The sequence below is a fragment of the Bombyx mandarina genome, chromosome 07 (genome assembly GCF_030267445.1).
Source record: "Bombyx mandarina strain Sakado chromosome 07, ASM3026744v2".
Classification (NCBI taxonomy): Eukaryota; Metazoa; Arthropoda; class Insecta; order Lepidoptera; family Bombycidae; genus Bombyx; species Bombyx mandarina.
The window spans coordinates 6,394,385-6,420,082 of NC_143214.1; the positions used below are offsets into that span (position 1 = coordinate 6,394,385).

Genomic DNA, 25,698 nt, shown 5'->3' on the forward strand with positions numbered 1-25,698 from the left:
AAGGCAAGGGTTCAGGTAGCGCTGACTTTTTTTTATTGCTTAGATGGGTGGACGAGCTCACAGCCCACCTGGTGTTAAGTGGTCACTGGAGCCCATAGACATCTACAACGTAAATGCGCCACCCACCTTGATATATAAGCTCTAAGGTCTCAAGTATAGTTACAACGGCTGCCCCACCCTTCAAACCGAAACGCATTACTGCTTCATGGCAGAAATAGGCAGGGTGGCGGTACCTACCCGCGCGGACTCTCAAGTGGTCCTACCAACAGTAATTACGCAAATTATAATTTTTGCGGGTTTGATTTTTATTACACGATGTTATTCCTTCACCGTGGAAGTCAATCGTGAACATTTGTTGAGTACGTATTTTATTAAAAAAAATTATACCCGCCTGAGATTCGAACACCGGTGCATCGCGCAACACGAATGCACCGGACGTCTTATCCTTTAGGCCACGACGACTTCAAAACTTTTTGACTTACGCAAATTACGCCACCTCGACACCAAAAGACACAGAACCCGAGGACGTCACTGCCTTTAACCCTCTGGACAGGCAGTGACTAGACTGCGTCCCAGTGAGCCAGAGTATACAGCCGAGCCACTGCCTACTACAAGAAAACTCGTCACATGTAATCAAATTGACGGAATTCTCACTATTAACATAATCCTTTTCAAAGGTCATCTAACAGACACGAAAAGGACCTTAAAGATTTGCGGGTACAGAAACCGGGCGAAAACTGTCTTTCTGCTCGGCTGCGGTAGATATGTGGTGATACCTATCACAGAGCACAAGATATTTAATAGATGCCGAAATCTCATTCAGAAGATAAGTAATTTTTTTTTAGTCAGAAGGAAATCGCCAGACTTCCGCCCTCCCCTGGGGATGGAGAGCGGGGCATGTCGGAGTCGAACTGACTAAAACCTCCTGTCGCTCAACAACCCACGTCCGAACCTCGCATGAGACAGAACTCATGGAAAGGCAAAGAGGGAAAGTGAAGCGTTTAGTGCGGAGCACATCTCTCCCATCACCCTCCCCCTCCGGAAGCCGGACCGGCGGTCGTCGGCGCCATGACCACCAGCCCTTTCGGCTTATGAGCGCATACAACGTTTGTGCCCCACCTTCCAGGTCACAGCCTCAAGGGGTCTGTGACTTCGTTTACCTATCCACACTTTTAAAATTGTAACTGTTGTATAAAATTGTAAATAAATTGTCATGTTCCATTTAACTTGTAATTTAATAAGTTGTACTGTTTTTATTTCTAAAGGCATTGTGCATTTTTAACCTAATAAAAATAGAACCTATCTATCGACTGACGCATTATCATAGTACATTATTTACACCGATATAACCTTTCCTGTGTGAAGGCTGAAGCAATACGGGGTTAGGTGGGTGAACGATGAGTCCACAAGGCGCGGTATCAATGCGGCGCGGATCTGCGGCAGACGAGTGCGCACGCAGCCGCAGTTTTTCGCCAATAACACGCTAGAAGTCGAGTAGCGCGCGCCTCTCGCAGTCCGCCCTGGTATTGACGCACAAACGTGAACGCACATACTGTACACCCGGATATATTATTGTATCGTAATATAATAATAATAATAATAAAACTTTTAATAACATATTTTAAGTATCGGTCAAGTTACCTGGTCAGTGAAGTCTGTTATCAATTTATCAGTGAATGGAACAAGAGTCTTTTTATGTGAGTATGTTTTATCGTTCTTTATCTTGAGCACACAACGGTGAGTACTTATATTGAGATCAAACAAAAATAAAACTAGGACAAATATCGTTTTTCAACTGCATCCCGTCAACTTTATGTTGCAATTCAAAATGGTTCGTAATGTATAACGTATAAAATAATAATTAATAAAAATGTAATTAATAGTGATTATCACTTATTAACATTAATTAATAGTGTCACCACGCATTCCCAACCATTTCATATGATACCTACAATATTATAACTTAATATAAGATAATATTGTTACATACTAATCGTCAATGTGTACTAGCACAGAATGTCAGTATGTAATAAGGCTGCTTGGGAAGCATACACAATGTAAGCTCGACTATAATACACATTTTGTATTCTTCTGTATCCGAAACTTCCTTAAAATTATCAAATTACAAAACACAAGACATCGTAATAATGCAAAATTATAATGAAAACTGTGAATGAAATAATATAACAGAGATAATTAGATCTTGGACGTAATGTTTCAGTCGTATCTTTGACAACCTTATAAATTGTGAACCCTTAATGTGTTACGTAAACGAAAAAGAATATTTTGTTCAAACAACACTTTCAACCTTCAGGTCTATTAATGTATAGCCTGTATATAGTTTTACTACCGGCGAAAAGTTTAATTGGGTTAATACATCAATATGGTTTATTTATATCAAAAAGTATCGTGCATCGTTCATAGATTATATTAAGAAACTATCGAAATTGACTTTTATTGTCATCCGTTTGTTAGTTCGTTCTTTTTTAAAAAAAAAAAAAAACAATTTCTGATTCAAACCACAAAACTGTCAATACAGACAACCTATAACAACACAATTAAATAACAAAATATAATTATGTACGTGCTACGTACGAGTATAACTATAGGCGAAATGTACGCAAGCGTTAATTTACAATCTACCCGTCAGTTTAATATTTTCCTCTATGTTAACAGGTTTTTATGCCCATAGATAACAAATAAATAATTAATTTATTATTTGTATATCACATATTAATATTATCAGATTATTATTAATTTTATATTACATAAAACTTTACCCGAGCCGGAACATACAATACCTAAATGTATAGAACTAACTACCTATTTCTGTATTTAAAAAAGTTTTAGATTAACTGAAACACTGACGTTCTTGTACATGCTATAAAACATTAATACCTAGTATGCGATAAGAAATCAATAAAAATAGCCTATCGAACCTACTTCGTAACTATACATCTCAATTCACCTATCGATTTTCTTTATTCACACCAATCATTTTAAAAGCATAACAGAATAAAACCGCAGTATTAACAACAATGGGAAATATTGAAATCCTATAAGGCAATTAAAATAAAATCATTTAAATAAATATTTGACTTTGATCACTTAAATTTTAGATTTAGAAATATTAACCAGATTATGAAATATAATTAAAATGTTACTAAACATTACAATTTATTAACGTGACATCACGTGTGTCTCTCGTACAAGGCGGTCTGCCCAAATACCATATTGTTTCACTTAATCTTTCCTAATGAGCTTAAATAAGTAAGCTAGCATATATAGTGATGGTGATAAATGCTTACCTTCTGCTTAGCTTCTCAATTCTTTAATTAAAATGCTTTTTCGTGTTGCTAAGTACAATCGATATTTAATATCATTGTATTATTTCTCATTCATATTCCGGTAAACCTGATAAAAGTCTTAGATCGTTAAATTACTATATTTTCAACGGTCCTTGATAAGTGTGAGAGACACTTCTCTTGTTCAACCCGTGTCCATCCAATGCTGAGTGTAGGTCTCTTCGAATGCACTCCATTCTTTTCGGTCTCAGGCAAGAAGTAAGCTAAATTTCAATTTAATTTGACTTTTTGAATTGGGTAAAAATCACGTTCGAACATTCCGTTGCACACAGACGAAGCAAAAGGCTGTTGATAACGTCTGAACCTTCCAGATACGTTTTCCATCAAACGCACGTATGTTTTAAAGACGTCAATTTTATGTTAGTGATTGCGCTGAAGAAACCAATTTTAATTATACATATATGCAATAAATGTTTACTTCATAACGCCAAGTCAACTTACTTACTTAAAATAAAACAAAATATAATTTAAATAAAGCTAATAATAAATATAAAAATTGTAATAAATAATTAAAATATATACAAATAATCAATAATTAAAAATAAACTTAATTCAACATACTTTTATAAAATTATGTTGATGGTCTAATCGCTTTTTTTAAACATTTATAAACTGAGAGTGTAATATGCTATAATAAAATGCTTCTTTCTAAGCCTATGCTTCCTTCTTGCTAAATTTCATAAATACTAATTCAGTAGCTTTGCGACTGTCAGAATATAAGTATGATATAAAAATCGAAATATTTAAAGTGCATAAATAATACACTTATTAGAACCTTCGGAAAACCCGACATTCGTCGTGGCCTAAAGGACAAGACGTCCGGTGCATTCGTACCTAGCGATGAACCGGTGTTCGAATCCTGCTGGCAAGTACCAATTTTTCTACTGAAATACGTAGTTAGCAAATGTCGTGAACATTAACTTCTACGGTGAAGGAATAACATCGTGTAGTAAAAATCAAACCCGAAAAACTATAATTTGCGTAATTACTGGTGGTAGGACCTCTTGTGACCACCACCATGCCTATTTCTGCCGTGAAGCAGTAATGCGTTTAGGTTTGAAGGGTGGGGCAGCCGTTGTATCTATACTAAGACTTTAAAACTTATATCTCAAGGTAGGTATTTATAGATGTCTATGGGCTCCGGTAACCACTTAACACCAGGTGACCCGTAAGCTCGTCCATCCAACTAAGCAATAAAAATTAGAAAAAAACCTTAAAGTAGTTTAATTATAGCTATGACTCGCGAAAACCGAAGAAAATATTAAAATATGTATATTTTTTCTAGATGCGTCAAAACTAGTAAATGAATGTTTCATTTCTATGGTGATTTTTTATTTGATGAGTAAATTAGAGAAGAACATAACTGAATACTAAAATGGAACAAGTATTTCATTACGACAATCGATGTTTTGCATATTTCCTTATGTTTTGACAGCGGGAACAGAATGTTTTGAGAATAACACAATTGATAATGTATGTAGTAACTTGCAACATATGTGTTTATGACGCATTATGCCTTTACCGACCTACTGAAACAAAAAAAAAATCGAATTGATACATAATTTATTACGATATATTTCTTAATTTAGAATTCAAAATTATGTGTGAAACTAATTTCTTAATTGATTGGAATAAAAATAACTGGAAAAGTTTTGGAGATTAGCTTAGACTTTTATTTCCTTTTGGAGTATACCGTATTGTGGAATATACCGCACCAGGACAGATGGGTCGTTTATTGCTGTAAAAAGTTGACTATTAGGGTTCAGTCAAACTCATTTGCAGACCAACCCTACACTGTTTTTATGTACGTATCACGGATGCTAAGCAATGCCAGCTTGAAACCTAATTACAATAAATCACAAACGATCATCTGGCCCCAAACTATCTAGATCCCAAAATTGTTCTAGTTTTGTTTAAAGATTGTCTATAATATGGCCGAGTTACGGGGCCTTTAAGCCAAATATATTTTCTTCTTTGATCCTGTTATTTTAAAGATCATTTGAAGCGAAATGAGATGAATTTAATAAATTTGAAACTTTAGTCAACTAGGATGAAATTAAATAGAACGAGATCAGATAGGATAGAACAAAGTCTCATTAAAATGGTAGTTGCTTCATGCGAGTTTTGAGAAGAAGCCGAGAAGCTATGTTCAGCGGCTTTGTCTCATTTTCCCACAATATTTAATCAATAACATATCCCCGAGTTGTGTGAAAATAGTTCACACAACTCGGGCTCCCGCCAAAAAGTCTGAGTTCTGGTAGTAGGGATAACTAAAAAGTTACGGGTTTGGTTTTACCAGATCAGTCTTACGAGAATAAAATTTTGTTAGGTACATAACTTTGAAAATTGTTCTATTCATTAATTTCTAAATCCTTCAGCACCGATCGAACTAATCCGAAGTAACTTTAGAAGTTAGTTTTAACATCGCAAAACAAAACTGTCGTTAGGACTGTTTACAATTATTTAGTTTATGACATTGAGTGGGTTGACATAGATAGATATGTTGCTGTATCTTATATGATACGCTTCAAGCGATACTAATAAAGGTAGGTATTGAACAAGATACACTAATCTCAAACGTCGCAAACCATAGTGGGGTTTTACACATCTTCTTCTCAGTCGCATGCCCTCTTGGCAGAGTGGTCGTGGTCATCACTTCGGGTTGTGGTGCGCTTCACCAGACGTCACCATTCCTCGCGTACCGCGGCCCTTCTTGTGCACTCTTCTTGTTAATGGGACCGTTTAGAGCTGCCTTTATTTGGTCGGTCCATCATAACGGTGTTATGCCGCGCGGTCTTGTACCCTCTATCATGCCCTGCACCACAAGGCGCTCAACTGAGTCGTCACCCCGCCGCGACACATGCCCGAAGAAATTGAGAATGCAACCCTGAACGATGGAGGATAGTCGCTGCTTGATGCCAAGTTCCTGTAGAATTGACTGATTCATTCTGAACTCCGTCCACGATATTTACAACATTCTTCTTCAGCACCACATTTCGAGAGCATCTATTCTCTTTACAATTACACATTCATTTTACAATTCTTTTTTATCTTTATAATGGTTTAAGATTAAAGCACGATATCTTCAGTTGTGTTTGATTACATTGAAGTTGAAATTACATTCTAGCCAACAGTTATCTAGTCTTAACAGCGATACCAAATACTGATATTTAATGTGTCAGAAAATGACACATTTACACAAGAATGTACTTACCTACTATACTGTGTACGTATTTTTACTATTACAATTAGTAACATTGCATACCTCACTCTTCGGTCCGAATATCCTCGTTATGAAGTTGACTTGAGGGGATGATATAGTACATTCTGCGGTTTTCACGAATCGGAGACATAAGATACTTTTTAACCGATTGCAACAAGGAGGAGGTTCTCAATTCGGGTGTTTATACGTGTGCTACCAAGAACTTTATTCTCTGTGATTTCCGATTATGGTGATAATGTTTTTTTTAAAGCTGTTGCTTTTCATGTATTTTTAAATAATATATAGCGACTATGTGGTTTGACAAGATGACCTGATTTATTCATAATATGATTGTCACCTGTCTCACCCTCAATTTTGCGTCCGGCCTCCAGTAAGCACTTAATACCAAGTGAACAGTTAGCTTGCATGCCTAAGGTTACAAAAACATGATTTGATACCAAGATTTAGATTACGAAAGAAGGGAGAGGTTTCTTATGGACACGCGGTTGCAATGGAGTTTTTTTTGCTATTGTTCTTTATTTAATTTGTATTATGTAATGATTAAATAAAGAAATAAAACATGCAGATGTTTTTGATGTCGTTTTTCATTGTTGCACGTTTTTCGGTCTAGACGGTTAGGTACCTTCTGCCTATTTCTGCCACGAAGCTGTCATTCGTTCCAATTCGAAGGGTTTGACAGACGTTATACAATTGGGACTTTGACCTCATGCCTAGGAACAAGTAGCGACATTTACATTGATAGCTACAGGCTACAATTTCCGCTTAATCATAACACCGTCGGCCAAACGGCCGTCCGGTGTAGTGGTAAGTGACATGGTCACTACACAAGGGGGTCGCGGGTTCGAATCCCGCCAAGGGAAGATTTTTGTATGATAAATATAAATGTCTTTTCCAGGGTTATGGATGTATATTAAATATATGTATGTGTATAATGAAAATCTTACATTTATATCCGCTATATGGTACCTGTAACACAAGTTCTTTACGAACTTATCACGGGACCAGTTAACGCGGCGTGATTGTTAGTAAATATAAAAAAAAAAAAAAAAAAAACCTCAAACCTCAACCTCAACCTCAACCTGTAACATAACATTATTAAACAAAACCGTTAATTTGTTTTTATTTCCTTGTCCCACTTCCTATATTTATCCAGAATTAGCTCAGATTGGACTTCTGCTTTAGAGTTTCTCGCTGATTTACGTAGTTGCATTCGATGGTCAAGAATGACCGTGTCTCGCGACATTTCACGGTAAACATGAAAAGCAAACAAAACACTCGCGAGACGACCTTTCGATACAGTTCCACTTATACCTATTTAGTTTCGTGTTAATAAAAGCATCACAGTAGTGTCAATATGACGTCCCACATTTTTGTTTACATACACAGACCCAACGGTAGATTCGCTAGTAAGCTGTAACTGTATCCAGTTGGTCGTTAAATTATACCCTTACGCGTGACCTCAATTGATACCGAAACACATCAAGATGCTGATAGATATACCCCAAAAAAATTCACTAAACATAACTACGTTGAAGAAATGAATACGCTGATCTTACAAAAAAGGTGAATGGCTCCAAACGTTGCATTGCATAATGTACAAAAGATTTCGAAATTAGGCATTTACACACGAGACGGAGGTGCTTCGTTTAATTGTGTTTTACCATAACATAATTGATCACGTAACCTACTAGTTCGACATTTAAAAAAAATACGTATATGTACTTTTGCTTTTTATTGAAGGCATATGCACATACAGCCTGATGATCAGAGATCACCTTTGCTTTTGGACATAAACCCTCCATAGGCACAGTCAAACCAATATCAATTACTCGGGCCTTTTTGAGACATGTTTCAGTTTAAATAAGATAGTCAATTCAATTGAGACATCATCTTCTTTTCCCAAGGCATGCTGTGAAATTCGCGAGGTTATCTTTATGGCATCCGATAACCCCTTAACACCAGGTGGGTAATCGTAATAGTTTTAAAAAGTCTAAATTCAGGATTGTTTTTTTATAACCGCTGTCCCTCCTTTCAAACCTGAACTACTTTGTGACAGAAGTAAGCAGGATGTTGGTGGTATCTACCGGTGCGAGCTTAAAAGGCGCCCTTCCACCAGTAAAATATTTGTTTCTTTGTTAATTATTTGTATTTTATGTATAGTTTACTCTGTACTATCTATGATTTTAAATTTATTCTATTTAAACACTGAAAATCAAGATAGATGTAGGTATCCCTGACAATAAAACATAGAAATATTTTTTTGCGTTAACAAGATGAGCTATATACAAATCTTTGAGGGTGACTTTGTTCTAGAAAAGAAGGGATTGATAATACGAAAAGAGTCATTTAGACAACACAATCCGTGGTTCAAAATAACCAATTAAGTACTTAGGTAAATTGTTGTGTAACTCATTTACTACGATAATTCGCACTAACAATATGATTAAATTAATAGGCCAGTTTGTGTTATTGTACACCTTGTTCAGATACGCGTAGATAATACCATAGAATTGGCATGTATCACACAGTGACAATGACATGATAAATGTAGTGAAAGCTAACACGCATTGCCTGTTACAAATTGACAGATATCATTCATCGCTGTTATACATACCGAGCACTACGGCGACGTACATATATACTAATATATATGTAGTACATAGTACAATTTTAGGCTGACCTGTTGTTAAAATTTTTCATCTAAATATTTTTTTATTTATTTAATTAGACTTATTCTGTAACATGTATAGCCACAATTGCATTGTTTAAATTTCAAATTTATAGATAAATTGTGCCTAATCCGTATTATAATAGTTCAAATAACATATGTTTAAATAGGTATAAACATGTATGTGATATTTAAAGTAAACACGAATTTAAAGCGATCAAATAAAATAGAATTGTTTTAATCGTCGTTATCGTGGAGTGGATAAGTGGAGCGCGCCTTACACGTGGTCTAATCGAAAAGTTTATTTACTATCTGTGATTTCATACGATAATATATATTATATTAGTTATAATATCTGAGGGCCAATCCTAATCAGGATTTCGTAAATTATAACTATAATTACGTAGATACATTATTTTAATCGAGTAGGAAACTAGTTATGAGGCATATTGTAAGCCCTTTCGAGTAGGTACCACTATACTGCGTATTTGTGCCGCGAAACTGTCATGTGTTCTCTCTCTTCGAGCCTATGATACAATTGAGGTTCGTAATTCAAGGTAGGTGGCGACGGTCACGGTGTGACCATAGTACGGTGGCGGAGGGTTCCGCTTATCCCTAAATACCAGCTGGATCGTAACCTCAGTCACCCAACGGTCACGCAATGCCAATAAATATTTTTAATTTAAGGTTTTGTCATCTCATTGATTAGGAAACCTTCTTCTCACAATTAAAAATATATTGTTGATGTGTCAAGGTCACCGCTTTTATCTCTTTCCGGCCCGATGTGATTAAAAATTTATTCAACAAAATTCAGACAGTAGCAGCTTTTTGAGCTGGGGACCGAAGCCCCCACGAAATTTCCGCGCCTAGGGGGCGCTAGGGATTTGTGAGACTCGGAGGCTGAAGAAATTAAAGGCCGGCGCCGAAGAAGTTAAACCTTCGAATTAAATGGCTTTTGAATAAACATAGCGGAACACTGCAGAATTAAAGTTAGAGCATAGGTAGCATTTTTGTACTATATTGTGTCACATATATTAGGTTTTCAAAACTAAAACTGTATTTAGAACGCTAAAGTAAAAAGAAATGTACTAAGATTATTCTATTTCTACTTGCCGCAGAACTCGAAGGATGGATCTTGGCGCATTATTTCATAAAAGTGCTCGAGGCGTTTGACTTATGACATCACTAAAGTGTCAGACAACAACAACGCTTCCATTGAGATGGTCCATATACTTATTCTCACACATTCTGTTACACTTTTATGTTAGGTTAAAAACTGTTTTAATTTGCATAATGCAACAATTTTTTTTAATTTTGCATTCACAAATTTATCAATTTCGTTTAATATTAATGACGTAGGTACATAGAAATCACCAGACTGTAAAGTTTCGACTATGGTTGATAAGAAACATTTCCTCGAATACCTTATGAAAATCAAATACCATTACTTTTCTGTCTGTTGATGTACTTACGTCACGTTGATATTATTTTACTTACACCCAGTACCTTTAATACTGTATTATCATCCGTATTTACTTTTAATTAAATGCAAATACTATTATTATCTTTAAGTTTTTTCAAATTTGTATTAAATTGTTTTTTTTTTTTAACCTAATACCACGTTCAACGGCTCATAACTAGAAGTTTCTCTTTTGTTTTCGGTAGGTACTGGAAGTATAAGAACAACTCATGAAAGTGTCGCGAACGACCTAGACCAACGAAGCGTTCATATATAGGTTGTAAGGGCACTATGAGCACGTTTTTTTTTAATTTATTGCTGAAATGGGTGGACGAGCTCACAGCCCACCTGGTGTTAAGTGGTTACTGGAGCCCATAGAGACATTTACAACGTAAATGGCGCCACCCACCTTAAGATGAGTTCTAAGGTCTCAGTATAGTTACAACGGCTGCCCCACCCTTCAAACCGAAACGCATTACTGCTCACAGCAGAAATAGGCAGGGTTGTGGTACCTACCCGTACGGACTCACAACAGGTCCTATCAACAATAATCACACAAATTATAATTTTGCGGGTTTGATTTTATTACACGATTTTATTCCCTCATGTGAACATTTGTTAAGTACGTATTACATTAGTAAAATTAGTACCCGCCTGCGGGATTCGAACACCGGTGCACTGCTAGATACGAATGCACCGGACATCTTACCCTTTAGGCCACGACGACTCATTTACTTACTTATGAAACATAAAAAAGCTGTAGTTTGGTTTAACTTACTTTATTATGTGGAGACCGGCTGCTGTCTGATAATGTCCCCTCAACCCCTCAGTTCCCTCAACTAGCAATTGCAGGTCTTGAATTGGCATTTTCGAATTAATATTTTGCATAGGGTTGATTTTTCAAGACAGTCGGAAAATAATCTAAATATACCTACTACTTACTTCGACGGACGGATAGTGAAGTACTAAAGCTTTAAATTGTGCTCAAATTTTCGGTTCGAATTTCGATACAACTACACGTTACAAGAATTCATTAGTTCTTTACCCTAATCCAGCGGTCGGGGAACTTTTTTAATTGTTACCTCAAAATATTTTTGTGTAAGTTGATATTACTCCATGGCGAAGAACAAAAAAAAAAACGAAAAAATCGCTTCTTTTTAGTATTTTTCATATTATAGCCCCTATGATAATAGCCCCTATGATAATTTTAAAAAGAATATAACTAAAAATTTTACGATTCTAAAGAAGTTTCACTTCAATATATACTTTTATTATATATATTATTAATTTTATCATTAATTTTTACTCACAAAAGTTTCATTTTTACCCCCCAAAATTTCATTTTACCCCATTTGGGGTAATTTGCCTAGGTTCCCCGACCGCTGCACTAATCGATGGTAAGCTATGCAGTGCAAAGGCTATCAACTTTGAAACTAAACACAGCAAAGAGTTATTTATTTACTCTGATTTTGTGTCAAAATTTATCAAACGACATTTATTCGACTATAGTTTTTTTTTTTGTTATTGTATTATTTAGACATTTCAGTTTTTAAATTTATCAAAGTGCAATACAGCCAACATTGTTAAATAATTATGGTACTAAAATAAAGCCAAACACCTTTATAAACATAGAAGTATAATTATAAGGAAAATTTCGTCTTCAGTATATTTGTCGCAATTGAAATGTCATCTCATTTTACACAATTTGACTGCATAAAGTTCAATTTTATTTACTGCCTTTATTCCAGATAGCCGGGCATTACACATACGATTCTAATTCCATTGAAATGGATATAATAATAAAGAAGTGCATCTGGACCGGGGTTCAGGGCGGATAACCGCAAGTCGAGATGCGGGTGAGGGCGGCTCGGGCCCTGCGTGCTTTAAGACGCGTGGCACTCTTGTTTCCGCTAGTATTGACTGCGCTGGCGCTAATCCTGCTGCCGCGCCCGGGACCTCTCACACCCCTTGCACAGAATCCTACCATTGCCGCACAGATCCACTCGCTCAAAGACGACCAGCATATTCAAGTAAGTGCGAACAATTTACACAATAGTTTTTTTTTATTGCATAGATGGGTGGACGAGCTCACAGCCCACCTGGTGTTAAGTGGTTACTGGAGCCCATAAACATTTACAAGGTAAATGCGCCACCCACCTTGAGATATAAGTTCTAAGGTCTCAGTATAGTTACAACGGCTACCCCACCCTTCAAACCGAAACGCATTGCTGCTTCACGACAGAAATAGGCGGGGTGGTGGTACCTACCCGTGTGAACTCACAAGAGGTCTTACCACCACTAAAAAATCGGATACCGACCAAACGATAATGCGAGCAGGCTTATTTGCGAGATTTTAAGACAAAAAACTTTAGAGAGAAGTTGGGAAAGAGGACCCGGAGCACTTTGTGTTTTTCGGTTTCCTCTTTTAAGTCCTAGAAATGTCGGAACACTACATTAACTCTACCAGTAGAAACCCAAGCATCCCATACCAATACCAAATCCAGAACTCGAAAAAGGCAAATGTTGTGAAATACTCCAATATCTCGTGAAGATCTAACATTGTTTGTTGATTTGTATAATGTATTTCCAAAAACAGTAACTAAATGATAATCGTAAGGAAATAATCCGAAAAAGATAAACGAATCTATTATCCAGCTATTTGTACATTTAAATATAATAATAAATTTTGCGTTGTATATTTGATCATTTTCTAGGCGCATTTTCCTGCTGAAATGTGAATAATAATTTTCAAATCAAGCATTCAGCTATTAAGGTCGATACTTATTTTAATATTTAATTCCACGTACCTTACAAGCCCGTTAAAGTTTTATAGCTACGATATCACCCGCATTCATTTGATATCGACCTTTAAAACAATTCGTCACGGTAAGGTGGCTAATTATTTTGTAGTGAGATCGTACTCATTTCCATATGTATGTACTCACATGCTGTGCTATTATTCTCTGTATTATGTGCGGAAAAGTTAAATGATAACAAAAATTTAAATAGTAATTTAAATATTTTTTGAAACAGGTAGGAACGTCAATGACTACTTCTTGTTTGCGTAATTATTGTGAGAGGGTAGGTAGTATCATCCTGTCCATTAGTGTCACCGAAGAATTTTGCTACCTGTCTTGAAAGGTGGTATTGCTATTATACAATAATCATTGGTACCTCGTGCCTCACGTCTCAGGCAATGATATAAAGTAAAAATTACCGATATATGTGAATATATCTATGTGGCAACCGTTTAACACCAAGCAGGTCGTAATCCTGTATGTTCATTAAAGCAAAAAAGTATTTCTACTGTACTATAACTGATTTATTTTTATTTTAAGGATCGTTCCAACGAACTTCAAGAAGAGGTGCTACACGAGGAAGGGGACACCGTATCCCGTCGCCACTGGTTCATGCGCGGAGGTGAACAACGGCCTTGGAAACACGATCCTAGTGCACAAATATTCCCTGAGGATGCCCCTGGGGATGACAGGTAACAACACTTGACACTGCTATTGAGTTATGTAAAAGAGCCTTCATTAATTTAAACTAAGGTTCAGTCGACTTTTTGGCGGGAACGCGAGGAGTGAAGTGGTGTGATTTGTTTTATTTTATCTATTTAGTGTTTCTTCAGGTTCAAATGTGTAATAACGGTGGTTTATTAACGGTTTAATATCTGTGATAGTGCACAAATGTAGGAAAATGAAACAAAGCCGCTGAACGTAACTTCTCGGGATCCTCCAAAAAGTCCACTGAAAGGTCTCAGTAAATGACCACCATTTTACTGTGATTATATGTCATTCCATATCATCTCATCTCATTGCGTTTAATTTCATCCCAGTTGATTAATGTCTCAAATTAATAATCTTCATTTCATTTCATTTCCCTCCATTTTATCGTTTTTCATAAATATAAGAATATAAATTTAAAATAAGACATGACTTAAAGGTCTTAGTTACTAGGTCATAAAATCTCTTAAAAAAAAGATTCAGTCAAAAAGATTAATATTTTATTCTATTTCGTTTATTATGGACGTCGGTAATAGCTGTTACATAGCCCAAGTCACGGCTTATGGCTGAAAACTCTTATTAAATTCCGTTTGAAGAAGGGCACGTCAAACCTTCAAGAGGACGGAGAAATTATGTCTAAAAATGCACTGACAATCCTGAGGGATTTTGGTTCTCTTTGAATTGTCTGAGAATGACAGTGCCGAGTGATTTCATTACATTAATTTTCACTTTTTTTAAATTTAAGTGACATTTACACTATTTTTTTTAGTTTTATTAATACTTTTGCGGTTTAATCCCGTTCTTATAATTTCTATCGTTTCGGATACAGAAACAACCGGAAATTGTTCTAGTCAAAAACGAGTAAAGTGCACGACATTCGAATATTATGCAAACTGCGATTTTTATTTATTTATTGACATTTATGTTTCATTGCACCCAGAAAGAAACAACAGTTTCAGGAGTTGTGTCTGTTTGTTTGTTCACTAAATAGGCCTCAATCACCTCTATTAAAGTTAGGATATTGTATTATTTTCATTGGCTTCGCTATCAATTGGAAAAAACTTTTTTCATAAGCGAATATGTACTTATTCTGGCCATAAATACTGTTACAATTAAAAATAAAAAAAATCTATTGCAAATAACATTTATTACTTTTACAGTGTGTTAGTTTAATACATAAATATAAAACAATTTAAAGTATAAAAAGCTTATTCGAAGTGGTCTCCATTGGCTGCAGTACCTTTAAACGTTGAGGCCAGTTATCAATAAAAGCACGCTCTCTTTCCGTGGGAAAATTTTTCACTGCCAATCGTATGGATTGTTTTAGGGACTCCAAATTATCATGGCGTTTAGGGCAAGCTGTACTCTCTAAAACTGACCATAAATCATAATCCAGCGGATTAAGATCGGGACTAGACGATGGCCAGTCTTCAGCTCTGATGAAGTCCGAAACGTTCGTTTCCAACCAAGACTGCGTAGCCAGAGCTTTATGACCTGGCGCCGAGTCTTGCTGGAAGGACCATTCTTGATTATTGAAAATGTTGTTGTTAAGGGGCTTCACTACCTTCTCAAGAATGGTATCTTGATACACTTGTGCCGATGTTTTGATACCTTTTTCACAAAAATACGGTTCAGTCTCTCCTTCATAGCTAATACCCCACCAAATCATCACTGAAGTCGGATAGTGCCCACGTTGCACTCTGTCGACTAATTGGGAAGCTTCCTTAGAGCTTTGAGCATAAATACAGTCATTTTGTTTCTTAAAATGTTGCTCAATTGTAAAAATTTTCTCATCCGTAAACAAAATTTTCTATGACCTCCCTTTGCGTACCGCTTCAGTAGTTGTTTCGATTTTACCACCCTATTCTCTTTTAAATTATCAGTTAAGAAATGACCAGTACGTCTCTTATAGGCTGCAAGTCCTAAGTCATCTTTTAAAATACGCGACAAGGTTCTAGGTGCTATCTTCATCTCCCGAGATAAAATCTTTTGCTTTCGGACAGGATTTCTTCGAATTCTTTCCCTTACTGCTTTGACCACCTTTTTCGTACGAACACTACGTGGACGGCCAGATCTTTTTCTGTCACAAACAGAGGAGGTCTCATTGCACCTATTAATAGCCCGGTACACAAACATTTTACTAATACCAAGCGTATGGAGAGTTTTAGAAATTACATTTGGCTCCATACCTACTTTGTGTAATGCAATCACAGCGATTCGGTTCTCTTTATCACTCCACTCCATTTTAATATCGCAAAATATTGTACAATTGGCGCCAAAATGAGGAAATTCAATGAGCAAACATATAAAATTGACAGATTCCAAATTCAAATGTAATATTTTGTTTATTTTCAATTGCAACAGTATTTATGGCCAGACTAAGTATTTGGAGTTTGTCAATTATTAAAGATCTTCTCGAAACGTCATATATAACAGACAGGAGATTAGCTGTATGTAGTTTTAATTATGGATACAACTCGCAAAGGCTGAAGATAAGACAGTGATACAGATAAATCATAAAAAAATTAGATGATCTCCGCAAAAATTAAACAATGGAACTGAGACCCGGTTTTGCAAATTTCGCATGCGTTATAATAAAATATGTACATATTTCGTAAGAGTAAGTATTAACTTAGTCAAGTTAAGTTACCCACAGTCTAGAGAAACAGTTTAAAGTAAAGAAATAGGGAGTAGTTTTATTAGAAATCTGGACGTACAAGTCGGTATTTAATAATACATTAAAATAGTAATTTAAAATTCGAAATAAATATATAACTAATCAACTAGCACACTTCTGACACTATTTAATTTGGTTAGTATGCGTGTATGTTTGTTTGTTGTTTGAACAACGGAATGTTTGTTCCGGCGGCCTTCAAGATGTCGGATTAATTTGAGCACTGCATCAAGAACCGGTGACAACACAATAATGTTATAGCTTCACTCTAATATCCTGACCAGTAACAAAATGATAAAAAAATAATTATTTATCGCTAGTTCTGTTTGCTATTTAAGCTTGTTTTTTTTTAGTTTTTGAACTGCGTGTATTATTTCTTTTCTGTCATCAACCGATTTTTTTTGTTTGCTAACTTTTGACGAGCTTTAGTGTTTTCATTCAAGAAATGGAAACAATCCAGTTTTTCACACTCACTTTGATAAGAAGAACTGACAATAACCAAATAAAAGAGAAATAAAACACATAAAAAGACCTCAAATCCTGAATTGTCTGTTTAAGGTAGAATTTCGATACGAACGCAAGTAACAAAAAAAAATCTTTGTGGAAAACTCTAAACAGAGTGTAAATATCTCATAAACTGTTTAATACATTTCTAAGCCACTTTTTTACCTCGCACGCTTACGCTCCAATATAGTCTAAGTGCTTTTTTTAAAGAATGTAAATATGAAAGTCTTTGGAAGTCCGTAGCTTGGTCAACTCCAACATTACCCGCTTAATCCCCCTAACGCGGCAGAATGGCGGTGATTTCCTCCTGAACCAAAGAAACAAGGTCCGATCTTGAGACGTGGTTTATCGCACAAGTTGGTGTCATCGTCCTGCCTATTTCCGTCCCAAAGCAATTCTGACGCGTCCAGTTTGAAGGATGAGATCACTGGATATTGAAATCTCGATTTATCGTATTCATATTTTTACTTACCGGAAACTAAGAAAACTAATCCTTTTAATCTACTATTATTTTTTTCAGAATCGTTCAACAGCTATCATACATATTACCGAACGATGAGGAGGCGCCTATTAAAAAAATACTACTTGCCAATGGCCTCGGGGCGTGGGGCGTAACCGGTGGTCGTACAGAATTCCTCCGAAACAAGTGCCCCATAGACCGGTGTCATCTTACGGCGGACTCGAGGGATGCCGCCTCTGCAGACGCTATACTCTTCAAAGACCACCATACGCCGTTTAACGTCAAAAGATCTCCTAATCAGGTAACGGTATTTACTGGTGGTAGGACCTTTTGTGACTCCGCGCGGGTAAGTACCACCAAGCTGCCTATTTCTGCCGTGAAGCAGTAATGCGTTTCGGTTTGAAGGGTGGGGCAGCCGTTGTAACTATACTGAGACCTTAGAACTTAAATCTCAAGGTGGGTGGCGCATTTACGTTGTAGATGTCTATGGGCTCCAGTAACCACTTAACACCAGGTGGGCTGTGAGCTCGTCCACCCAACTACTTAAGCGACAAAAAAAAAAAAATTCAAAATCTCCTTACGTGCTTCACGTTCGATTAACATCTTTCTTTTTATAGTTCAGATGGATGAACGGGTTCACAACCTACTTGGTGTTCAGTGGTAGCTACAGCTCATAGACATTATAAACACCATAGTCATTACAATAGGATTGGTTTATGGTATTGTACAACGGCTATCCCTAACCGCTTCGCGATAGAAATAGGCAGAACAGTAGCACCTACCCGGCCTTACAACGCTCTCCCAGCAGTAAAACTCAACCATCTATAGAATAAACGAAAAAATAAGAAACAAATAGTACATGTAGTTATAAATCTGTGGCGGTAGCCGTCACAGAACACAAGGTATTTGACAGATGCCTAAATTTCGCTGACGTCATTTGCAAGATAAACTTGCTTAATATATATATACAAGTTCCGAACAAAATTCGGACCGCCAACCGAGCAATATCACCCGCTCGATGGAAAATCTTCCCTCCGTCGTTAAACATTACAAATCTAAACCTATCATCTACATATTCAGATAGGCAGTAACAAGTAGGGATGTTGGTTAAATTTAATTTGTTATAATGATAGAAAAGTTATATTTTTACCGTTTATATTAGATACTAGCTGACCCGGCAGACTTCGTAGTGCCTTAATCGATAAATAAAATACCTAAACTTTTGTATAAAATAAACTTAAAACAAACAAAAGGAATCCGTCCGACGGGGTACATTGTGTCCCCCATATCAAAGGAAAAACAAAATTGTTATTTTTATTTAATTCTGAGCATTTTCATATTTATCTACGTTTTAAACCTTCTCAAAATTAGCCAAATCGGTACAGCTATTCTCGAGTTTTAGCGAGACTTACGAAAAGCAATTCATTTTTATATATTAAATTGTATTTTTAATAGTATATAACCTAATTAGTTGTGCTCCCTTAATTTCAGATTTGGATTCTCTACTACTTGGAATGTCCTTACCACACAGCTTCCTTGCGCTCTTCATCCTTCGACGTATTTAACTGGACTGCAACTTACCGCAGAGACTCTGATATAGTAGCACCTTACGAAAGATGGGTGTATTATGATAATTTGATTCCTGAAAAAGATATAGAAAGGAACTATGCAGCTAATAAAACGAAGAAGGTACAAAATCACTGGTCCCTATTAATTTCGAATGAATAATCTCTTATTTATGCCTCGATTATGACTTAAGTGGGTCGCGTTTCCGATCCGGTGGTAGATTCTGAAAAGCACGGCTTTTGCTAGGGTTCATGTTAACAACGTCATCAGGTTTGAGCCCCTTGAGCTCACCTACTAGTTAAGGCGACGCTGATATAGCCTCTCAAGGGCATCATCAGCTTTGGTAGGAAAAAAAAAGTGTTAAAATGTCCTACTAGTATGTTAAAAAAGCCGCTTAAAGCGATTACTCGTTTCCTTATGATCGCATTTAATTTTTTTTAAACTTTATTTGCACAGGTAGCGTGGTTTGTATCAAACTGCCACGCTCGCAACCGTCGGCTCCAGTACGCGCGGCAACTCAGCAAATTCATACAAGTGGACATATACGGCGCGTGCGGCTCTCATCACTGCCCACGAACCGACCCCAACTGCTTGGAAATGTTGGACAAAGAATACAAGTTTTATTTGGCTTTTGAAAATTCAAACTGTCGGGATTACATAACGGAAAAATTCTTCGTCAATGGATTACAGTAAATATCTTATATATATTAGATTACTTAGTAATTTGAATAGATAATAAACAATATTTAAGCATGTTGTTCCAAATGTATAAGTATGTAGCTGATGTGAGGGCACGGATACGTTTTTTTCTTATTCTGTTTGCCTCTCACAAATGTAACTCAATAAAATTCGCCTTGGCTCATATTCCATATACACTAAAACAGAACTAAACGAATCTTTTGTTATTACTGGTGGTAGGACCTCTTGTGAGACCGCGCGGGTTGGTCCCACCACCCTGCCTATTTCTGCCGTGAAGCAGTAATGCGTTTCGGTTTGAAGGGTGGGGCAGCCGTTGTAACTATACTTGAGACCTTAGAACTTATATCTCAAGGTGGGTGGCGCATTTACGTTGTAGATGTCTATGGGCTCCAGTAACCACTTGACACCAGGTGGGCTGTGACCTCGTCCACCCATCTAAGCAATAAAAAAAAAGCCAGTACACATATTTTACAAATCAGTAGTATCCGATATTAGTGTTTTATTATGATTTCGGCTCGGTCTGCTTACACGCTGTATCTTTAAGGACACACATTGTTCAAATAAAATTTGATATAGGGAGAGTGGGGGAATTGAGAACGGCGGGTAATTGGGAACAGCTAGGTAAATACTACTTCCCCTTATATTAGATCATCCCGATATTTTTCAACGCATACTTCCAGGGCTCTTAAGGTCGTAGGCAATAAGTGAGAGTGAAAGGTTGCACGCATGCTGTCACGATAAATCCAACAATTTTTTTTACGTTTCTGATGTAATTTTTATCATGTGTAGATGTTACTATAATATTTTTGAGTTCAAAAGGCACACCATTTAGTTACTATCATGTACGTACTGTATGTTTTCAAACCTTACGCGACTTGAAGTTCGCCAAAAATTCTACTGAGCATGGCGGCCATTTTGATTTATATTGACTAATCGGGCAATTGGGAACGGCATCAGGCGGGTAATTGGGAACATTTCTAATTACCTCTTGCGTTCTTAATTACCCGCAATGTCTCGAAATTATGTACGTAAGACTGAAACAAAATACAAAATTGAAGATCTTGCAATATACTACAAAGAAGAAGCTAAAAATCAAGAGTAGTCGTAAAAAATTTGAAGAAGGCTTTAGAAAATGAAAACGAAGAGGAGTTGAAGTCGTCGTGGCCTAAGAGATAAGACGTCCGGTGCATTCGTGTTGGCGATCACCTGTGTTCGAATCCCAGGCGGGTACCAATTTTTCTAATGAATTACGTACTCAACAAATGTTCACGATTGACTTCCACGGTGAAGGATTAACATCGTGTAATAAAAGTGAAACTCACAAAATTATAATTTGCGTAATTACTGGTGGTAGGACCTCTTGTGAGTCCGCGCGGGTAGGTACCACCGCCCTGCCCATTTCTACCGTGAAGCAGTAATGCGTTTCGGTTTGAAGGGTGGGGCAGCTGTTGTAACTATACTGAGATCTTAGAACTTATATCTCAAGGTGGGTGGCGCAGTTACGTTGTAGATGTCCATGGGCTCCAGTAACCACTTAACACCAGGTGGGCTGTGAGCTCGTCCACCCTTCTAAGAAAAAAAAAAGAGTTTTACTGCATAATGTGTAACGAAAAATATGAGTCACCACCGACAGATGATTGGATCATGTGCACCATATACATAAATCCTGGGCACATGAAAAATGCACTGCCGGCGAAACAAGTCAAGGTTAATATGAGATATGTGCTGATAAAACAATTTGTAGTTATTATCGAGATTTAATTATGTCGATCCTATTTACCCCGTACCGTTCCCATTTCCCCCGCGGGACGTTCCCAATTACCCCATATGGTGTCGGGTAAAAAGGAACGCTATTGTTTTTTTAGTTTATTAATATTTTTAATAAAACGTTGATTTTGGAGATTTTTTTTGTTATCAATAAGTAGATAGGTAAGCAAAGCTTACTTTTCAATGAAAGTTGATTATGTTTATGACTTTTTTCTATTAGTTTTGAACATTTGAAGTTAAGTTTTTCCAATTCCCCCACTTTCCCCTATAGCTAGTGTGCGCATTGTTTCCAGAATTCTGAGATTCTAAAGTTAACGAATCACTACGAGTTTAAATAAAATAATGATATAATTACAAATAATATGTTTTAACGCATAATGATGCCGTTTAAACTATGCTCTAAACGTATGCTCTATGTACCTATTTAAATTTGCTTTCAGTGTCATTAGACAATGGCGGTAAAATATTTCGAAACATAATACTAAATGAAATGATAGAGAGACGACACTCTGTCTCTCATGGTTAACTTGTGCACTTGTAATAGCTTTTTTCTTTACAATATTTATGATATCCGACCTGGCAGGTTGTTGGAAATCTTTTGAAATGTCACTAAAAGTTAGTTGTGGGTAGCTCGAGTTTTACTTATAACAAAACACCATGAAATTATACATTTTCTCATCAAAAGATTTTTAAATTTTATATCTGAAACGACAACTTCATACTTTAACCTTTAATACTTATATACAATTAAATTTAACTAATTATTCCTATCATTTAATTTTAAGACACAACGTTTTACCAATCGTGATGGGAGCCCGGCCATCAGAGTATGCAGCAGTGGCTCCACGTAATTCGTACATTCATGTAGAAGAGTTTGCCGGTCCTGAAGAACTCGCTGCGTACTTACATCGCCTTGATGAAGACCAGGATCTATACAACTCTTACTTTAAATGGAAGGTAATTGACTTAAATAATGGTTTTTTAATATCTAGGTATCTAAATCCATGATTTAAACAAAATAAATTTACATCTACGTAAATACAATTGTCTTAATGTTTCCATAAAATGATGCACAATCATAAAAAAATTTTACCATTATAGGGAACAGGGGAATTCATTAACACCTATTTCTTTTGCCGCGTATGTGCGATGATTCACGCGAACGAAAGACGGCAAAGGAATACTCACTACAGCGACGTGCAGGCATGGTGGCGGGACTCCACGTGCACGCGAGGCGAATGGCGAGCCATGGAATCTGATACTAAAGATAATGGATAAATTATTGACCAACCAGCCTTTGTTAATCTAAGCAATATTCGTCTATGAGACGTACATGTGAAAACTCCGAGCTTCAGAACAATAACACTAGGCTGAAAAACAGCCTTATCCAATATGTACGCGTTGCTCGTGTTCAAGTTGCTGAGGCCATATTTAGGTGTTGCTACGAATTATTCGTCTTCGCGTCCACAGTTGCGTTAAGTGTCGATAGAAATTGTACACTCATTGACATAAATTTTAATTGCAATCATCAAATAAAGAGAAAGCGTTGTATTTTATGAAATAAATTCTTAATTAACAACTATTTACCATGATAACGTTAATGGAATAATACACCAGCCTCACAGAAATCTTAGTGATAAGTAATTATACAATTTCAAATACTATAATATAAATCAAATATGTCTACTTTTTTTACATTTCTGTTACAGTTTACATTGGCGCCCAACGTGAGGCTATTTTACTTGATCTCTTTATTTAAATTACCTATGCATTTACTACTTACTAAGTTGTTTTGGAACTGTAAGTTGTTTAGTTTAAAATAATATTTTGTATTGGATTTATTGACACACATTTTAATTTATAAAACTATTTTGTTGAATTTTGAAATATTTTAATGGTATTATTTAATAGTTTGGGTTTAGTTTAATAGCTTCGAAAAAATTTTAAATATCAAATGCAAAACATGCGATATTGATATTGTACTGTACGACTTACTTTAAGAAAATCAAAATAACTTCTACACTTTTGACAAGTCTAGTCACGATGCCATTATTTGAGTTAGCACAAAAAATTACGCATGCAACTTTTCGCACAGTATAAAACACCGTAGTAACTATAGAACATATTATATAAGTAAAAAAATACATTCAGTCATCAATATTGTAATATAATTTCATATTGTTAATAAAAACCCGTTACTATAAGTGAATGTATTTCATGTTACAGTTTAAACTAATTCTAAGAAAATTTGTTAAACTTTATTATTATTTGTATATTATTATTGAACGCACGGCTCATTTAACCTTATTTAGGTGTAGTGTTTTTAGAATTTCGTTGGTACTGAAGTTAAATTTACTTTAGTAATTTTTTTTATTTACTTTTTACTAAGTATATATCAGGGTACAAATTTTAGCTTGTTGTTTATCATTAATAGGTGAACCTGTGATTCTGAGGTTAATTATTGTTATAATTTTTGAGATTTGTTAATAACCACAGATAACAGAACACATTTTTATTGTATTTTAATTATAATCGTGATTAAAAATTGACATCATGATACCACAGCTAACATCACATTTTTTGTATAAACATTTATTATTATATACCTGCAATCTGGTTAAATATTTGATAAATGCACACAAAATTACAAACATACTACTAATAAACATTAATCAGTAAAACTCGGTATTACTCTGCGATCACGATAATGAGGTCTTAGACATGAGATAAAAAAATATGTTCTAATACAAGAAAAAATGTTTATTTACTAGCAAAATGAATTATTTATGTATAATTATGACGCTTATATCGCCATTTTCAGCTAATAACTCTAATTCGAAAATCATTCAGTAATTACCTACACTAAAGAAACTATTAGCATTAAGTTCAATTGCCTGTGTTATCTTGTTGTTTATTTCTTTTTTTTCAACTGTTATTTTGCATAATGTTTAAATTTTGTATAACTTTGTTGTAAGTATTTCTTAAATTGTAAATGAACCAAATTGGATACTAAATTTTTATTGGAATCGATTTAAACACATCTGTGTGCTTAGTGCGAGTTTTTTAACTTCTCGATCGCGTAAAAGTTAACTCAAATTTGTATTGAGTTGGAATGTAGCTTCCCTTCGTTTGTCACTAGGCACCGCTTGCACTAAGCACGCTGTGCAACATTCATTGTGTGTAACCCAAAAACAACGAAACAGCTTAGAGTTAAAAGGTAGATAATAGGATATACATAAACATATACATTATTAAGTGTTTATAAATATTGTTTGACAACCTACTTATTTTAGTGTTTTAACAAAAATACTAAAGAAAAACCAGGGTAAGTAATTCTTCAAAATATTAGTAAATACCTATGTCATGTGATTTTTTCCTTAATTTGAACTTACGCAAATGTGACAATCTGATAATACAATACATATTGACAATTTAGAATGTTTAAATTAATGTTTTGGCATTCAAAATAGATAGGTACATACATTATAATATGAATACCTATTCCACAATCTTGAGCTTTATTAACAATACATTAGATGCGTAATCAATTACGTAGAAATAAGTTTTTTGTATTTAAAGAGTACATTAAAAATCTTCATTATAATTGCACATAAATTATATAATATATATGACTTCGTAAACGGATGCGTACTTTGCGACAGAAAAAACTGAATGTAAGGTAATACTTATCCGTTCGGCTTGAAAATACGACAAATCGGATCATGCAAAATTAGAATTCTACAAATATCATAAATTTATTTAGCATACGACATTATTCATTCGTCGTGGAAGTCACTCGTGAACACG

At 35.6% G+C, this 25,698-nt stretch overlaps 1 protein-coding gene across 1 annotated transcript; it reads left to right on the plus strand.

The window, feature by feature from the left end:
* The first annotated feature begins 1,470 nt into the window (after positions 1 to 1,470).
* FucTA (glycoprotein 3-alpha-L-fucosyltransferase A) lies at positions 1,471 to 24,893 on the plus strand. The gene is made up of 8 exons (XM_028175228.2): positions 1,471 to 1,697; positions 12,464 to 12,745; positions 14,054 to 14,205; positions 17,920 to 18,160; positions 19,351 to 19,548; positions 19,882 to 20,114; positions 22,677 to 22,848; positions 22,993 to 24,893. Exons 2-8 carry the CDS (start codon positions 12,566 to 12,568, stop codon positions 23,167 to 23,169), a joined length of 1,353 nt encoding a protein of 450 aa, XP_028031029.1. The 5' UTR covers positions 1,471 to 1,697; positions 12,464 to 12,565; the 3' UTR covers positions 23,170 to 24,893.
* The last annotated feature ends 805 nt before the right edge of the window (positions 24,894 to 25,698 follow it).

Excerpts from the sequence above, each read along its gene's own strand:
- FucTA (XM_028175228.2), top strand. The coding sequence starts at position 12,566 with ATGCGGGTGAGGGCGGCTCGGGCCCTGCGTGCTTTAAGACGCGTGGCA. Across the intron at positions 19,549-19,881 it reads CAGCTAATAAAACGAAGAAG|GTAGCGTGGTTTGTATCAAA; the intron begins GTACAAAATCAC and ends TTATTTGCACAG. Across the intron at positions 22,849-22,992 it reads ACTCTTACTTTAAATGGAAG|GGAACAGGGGAATTCATTAA; the intron begins GTAATTGACTTA and ends TTACCATTATAG.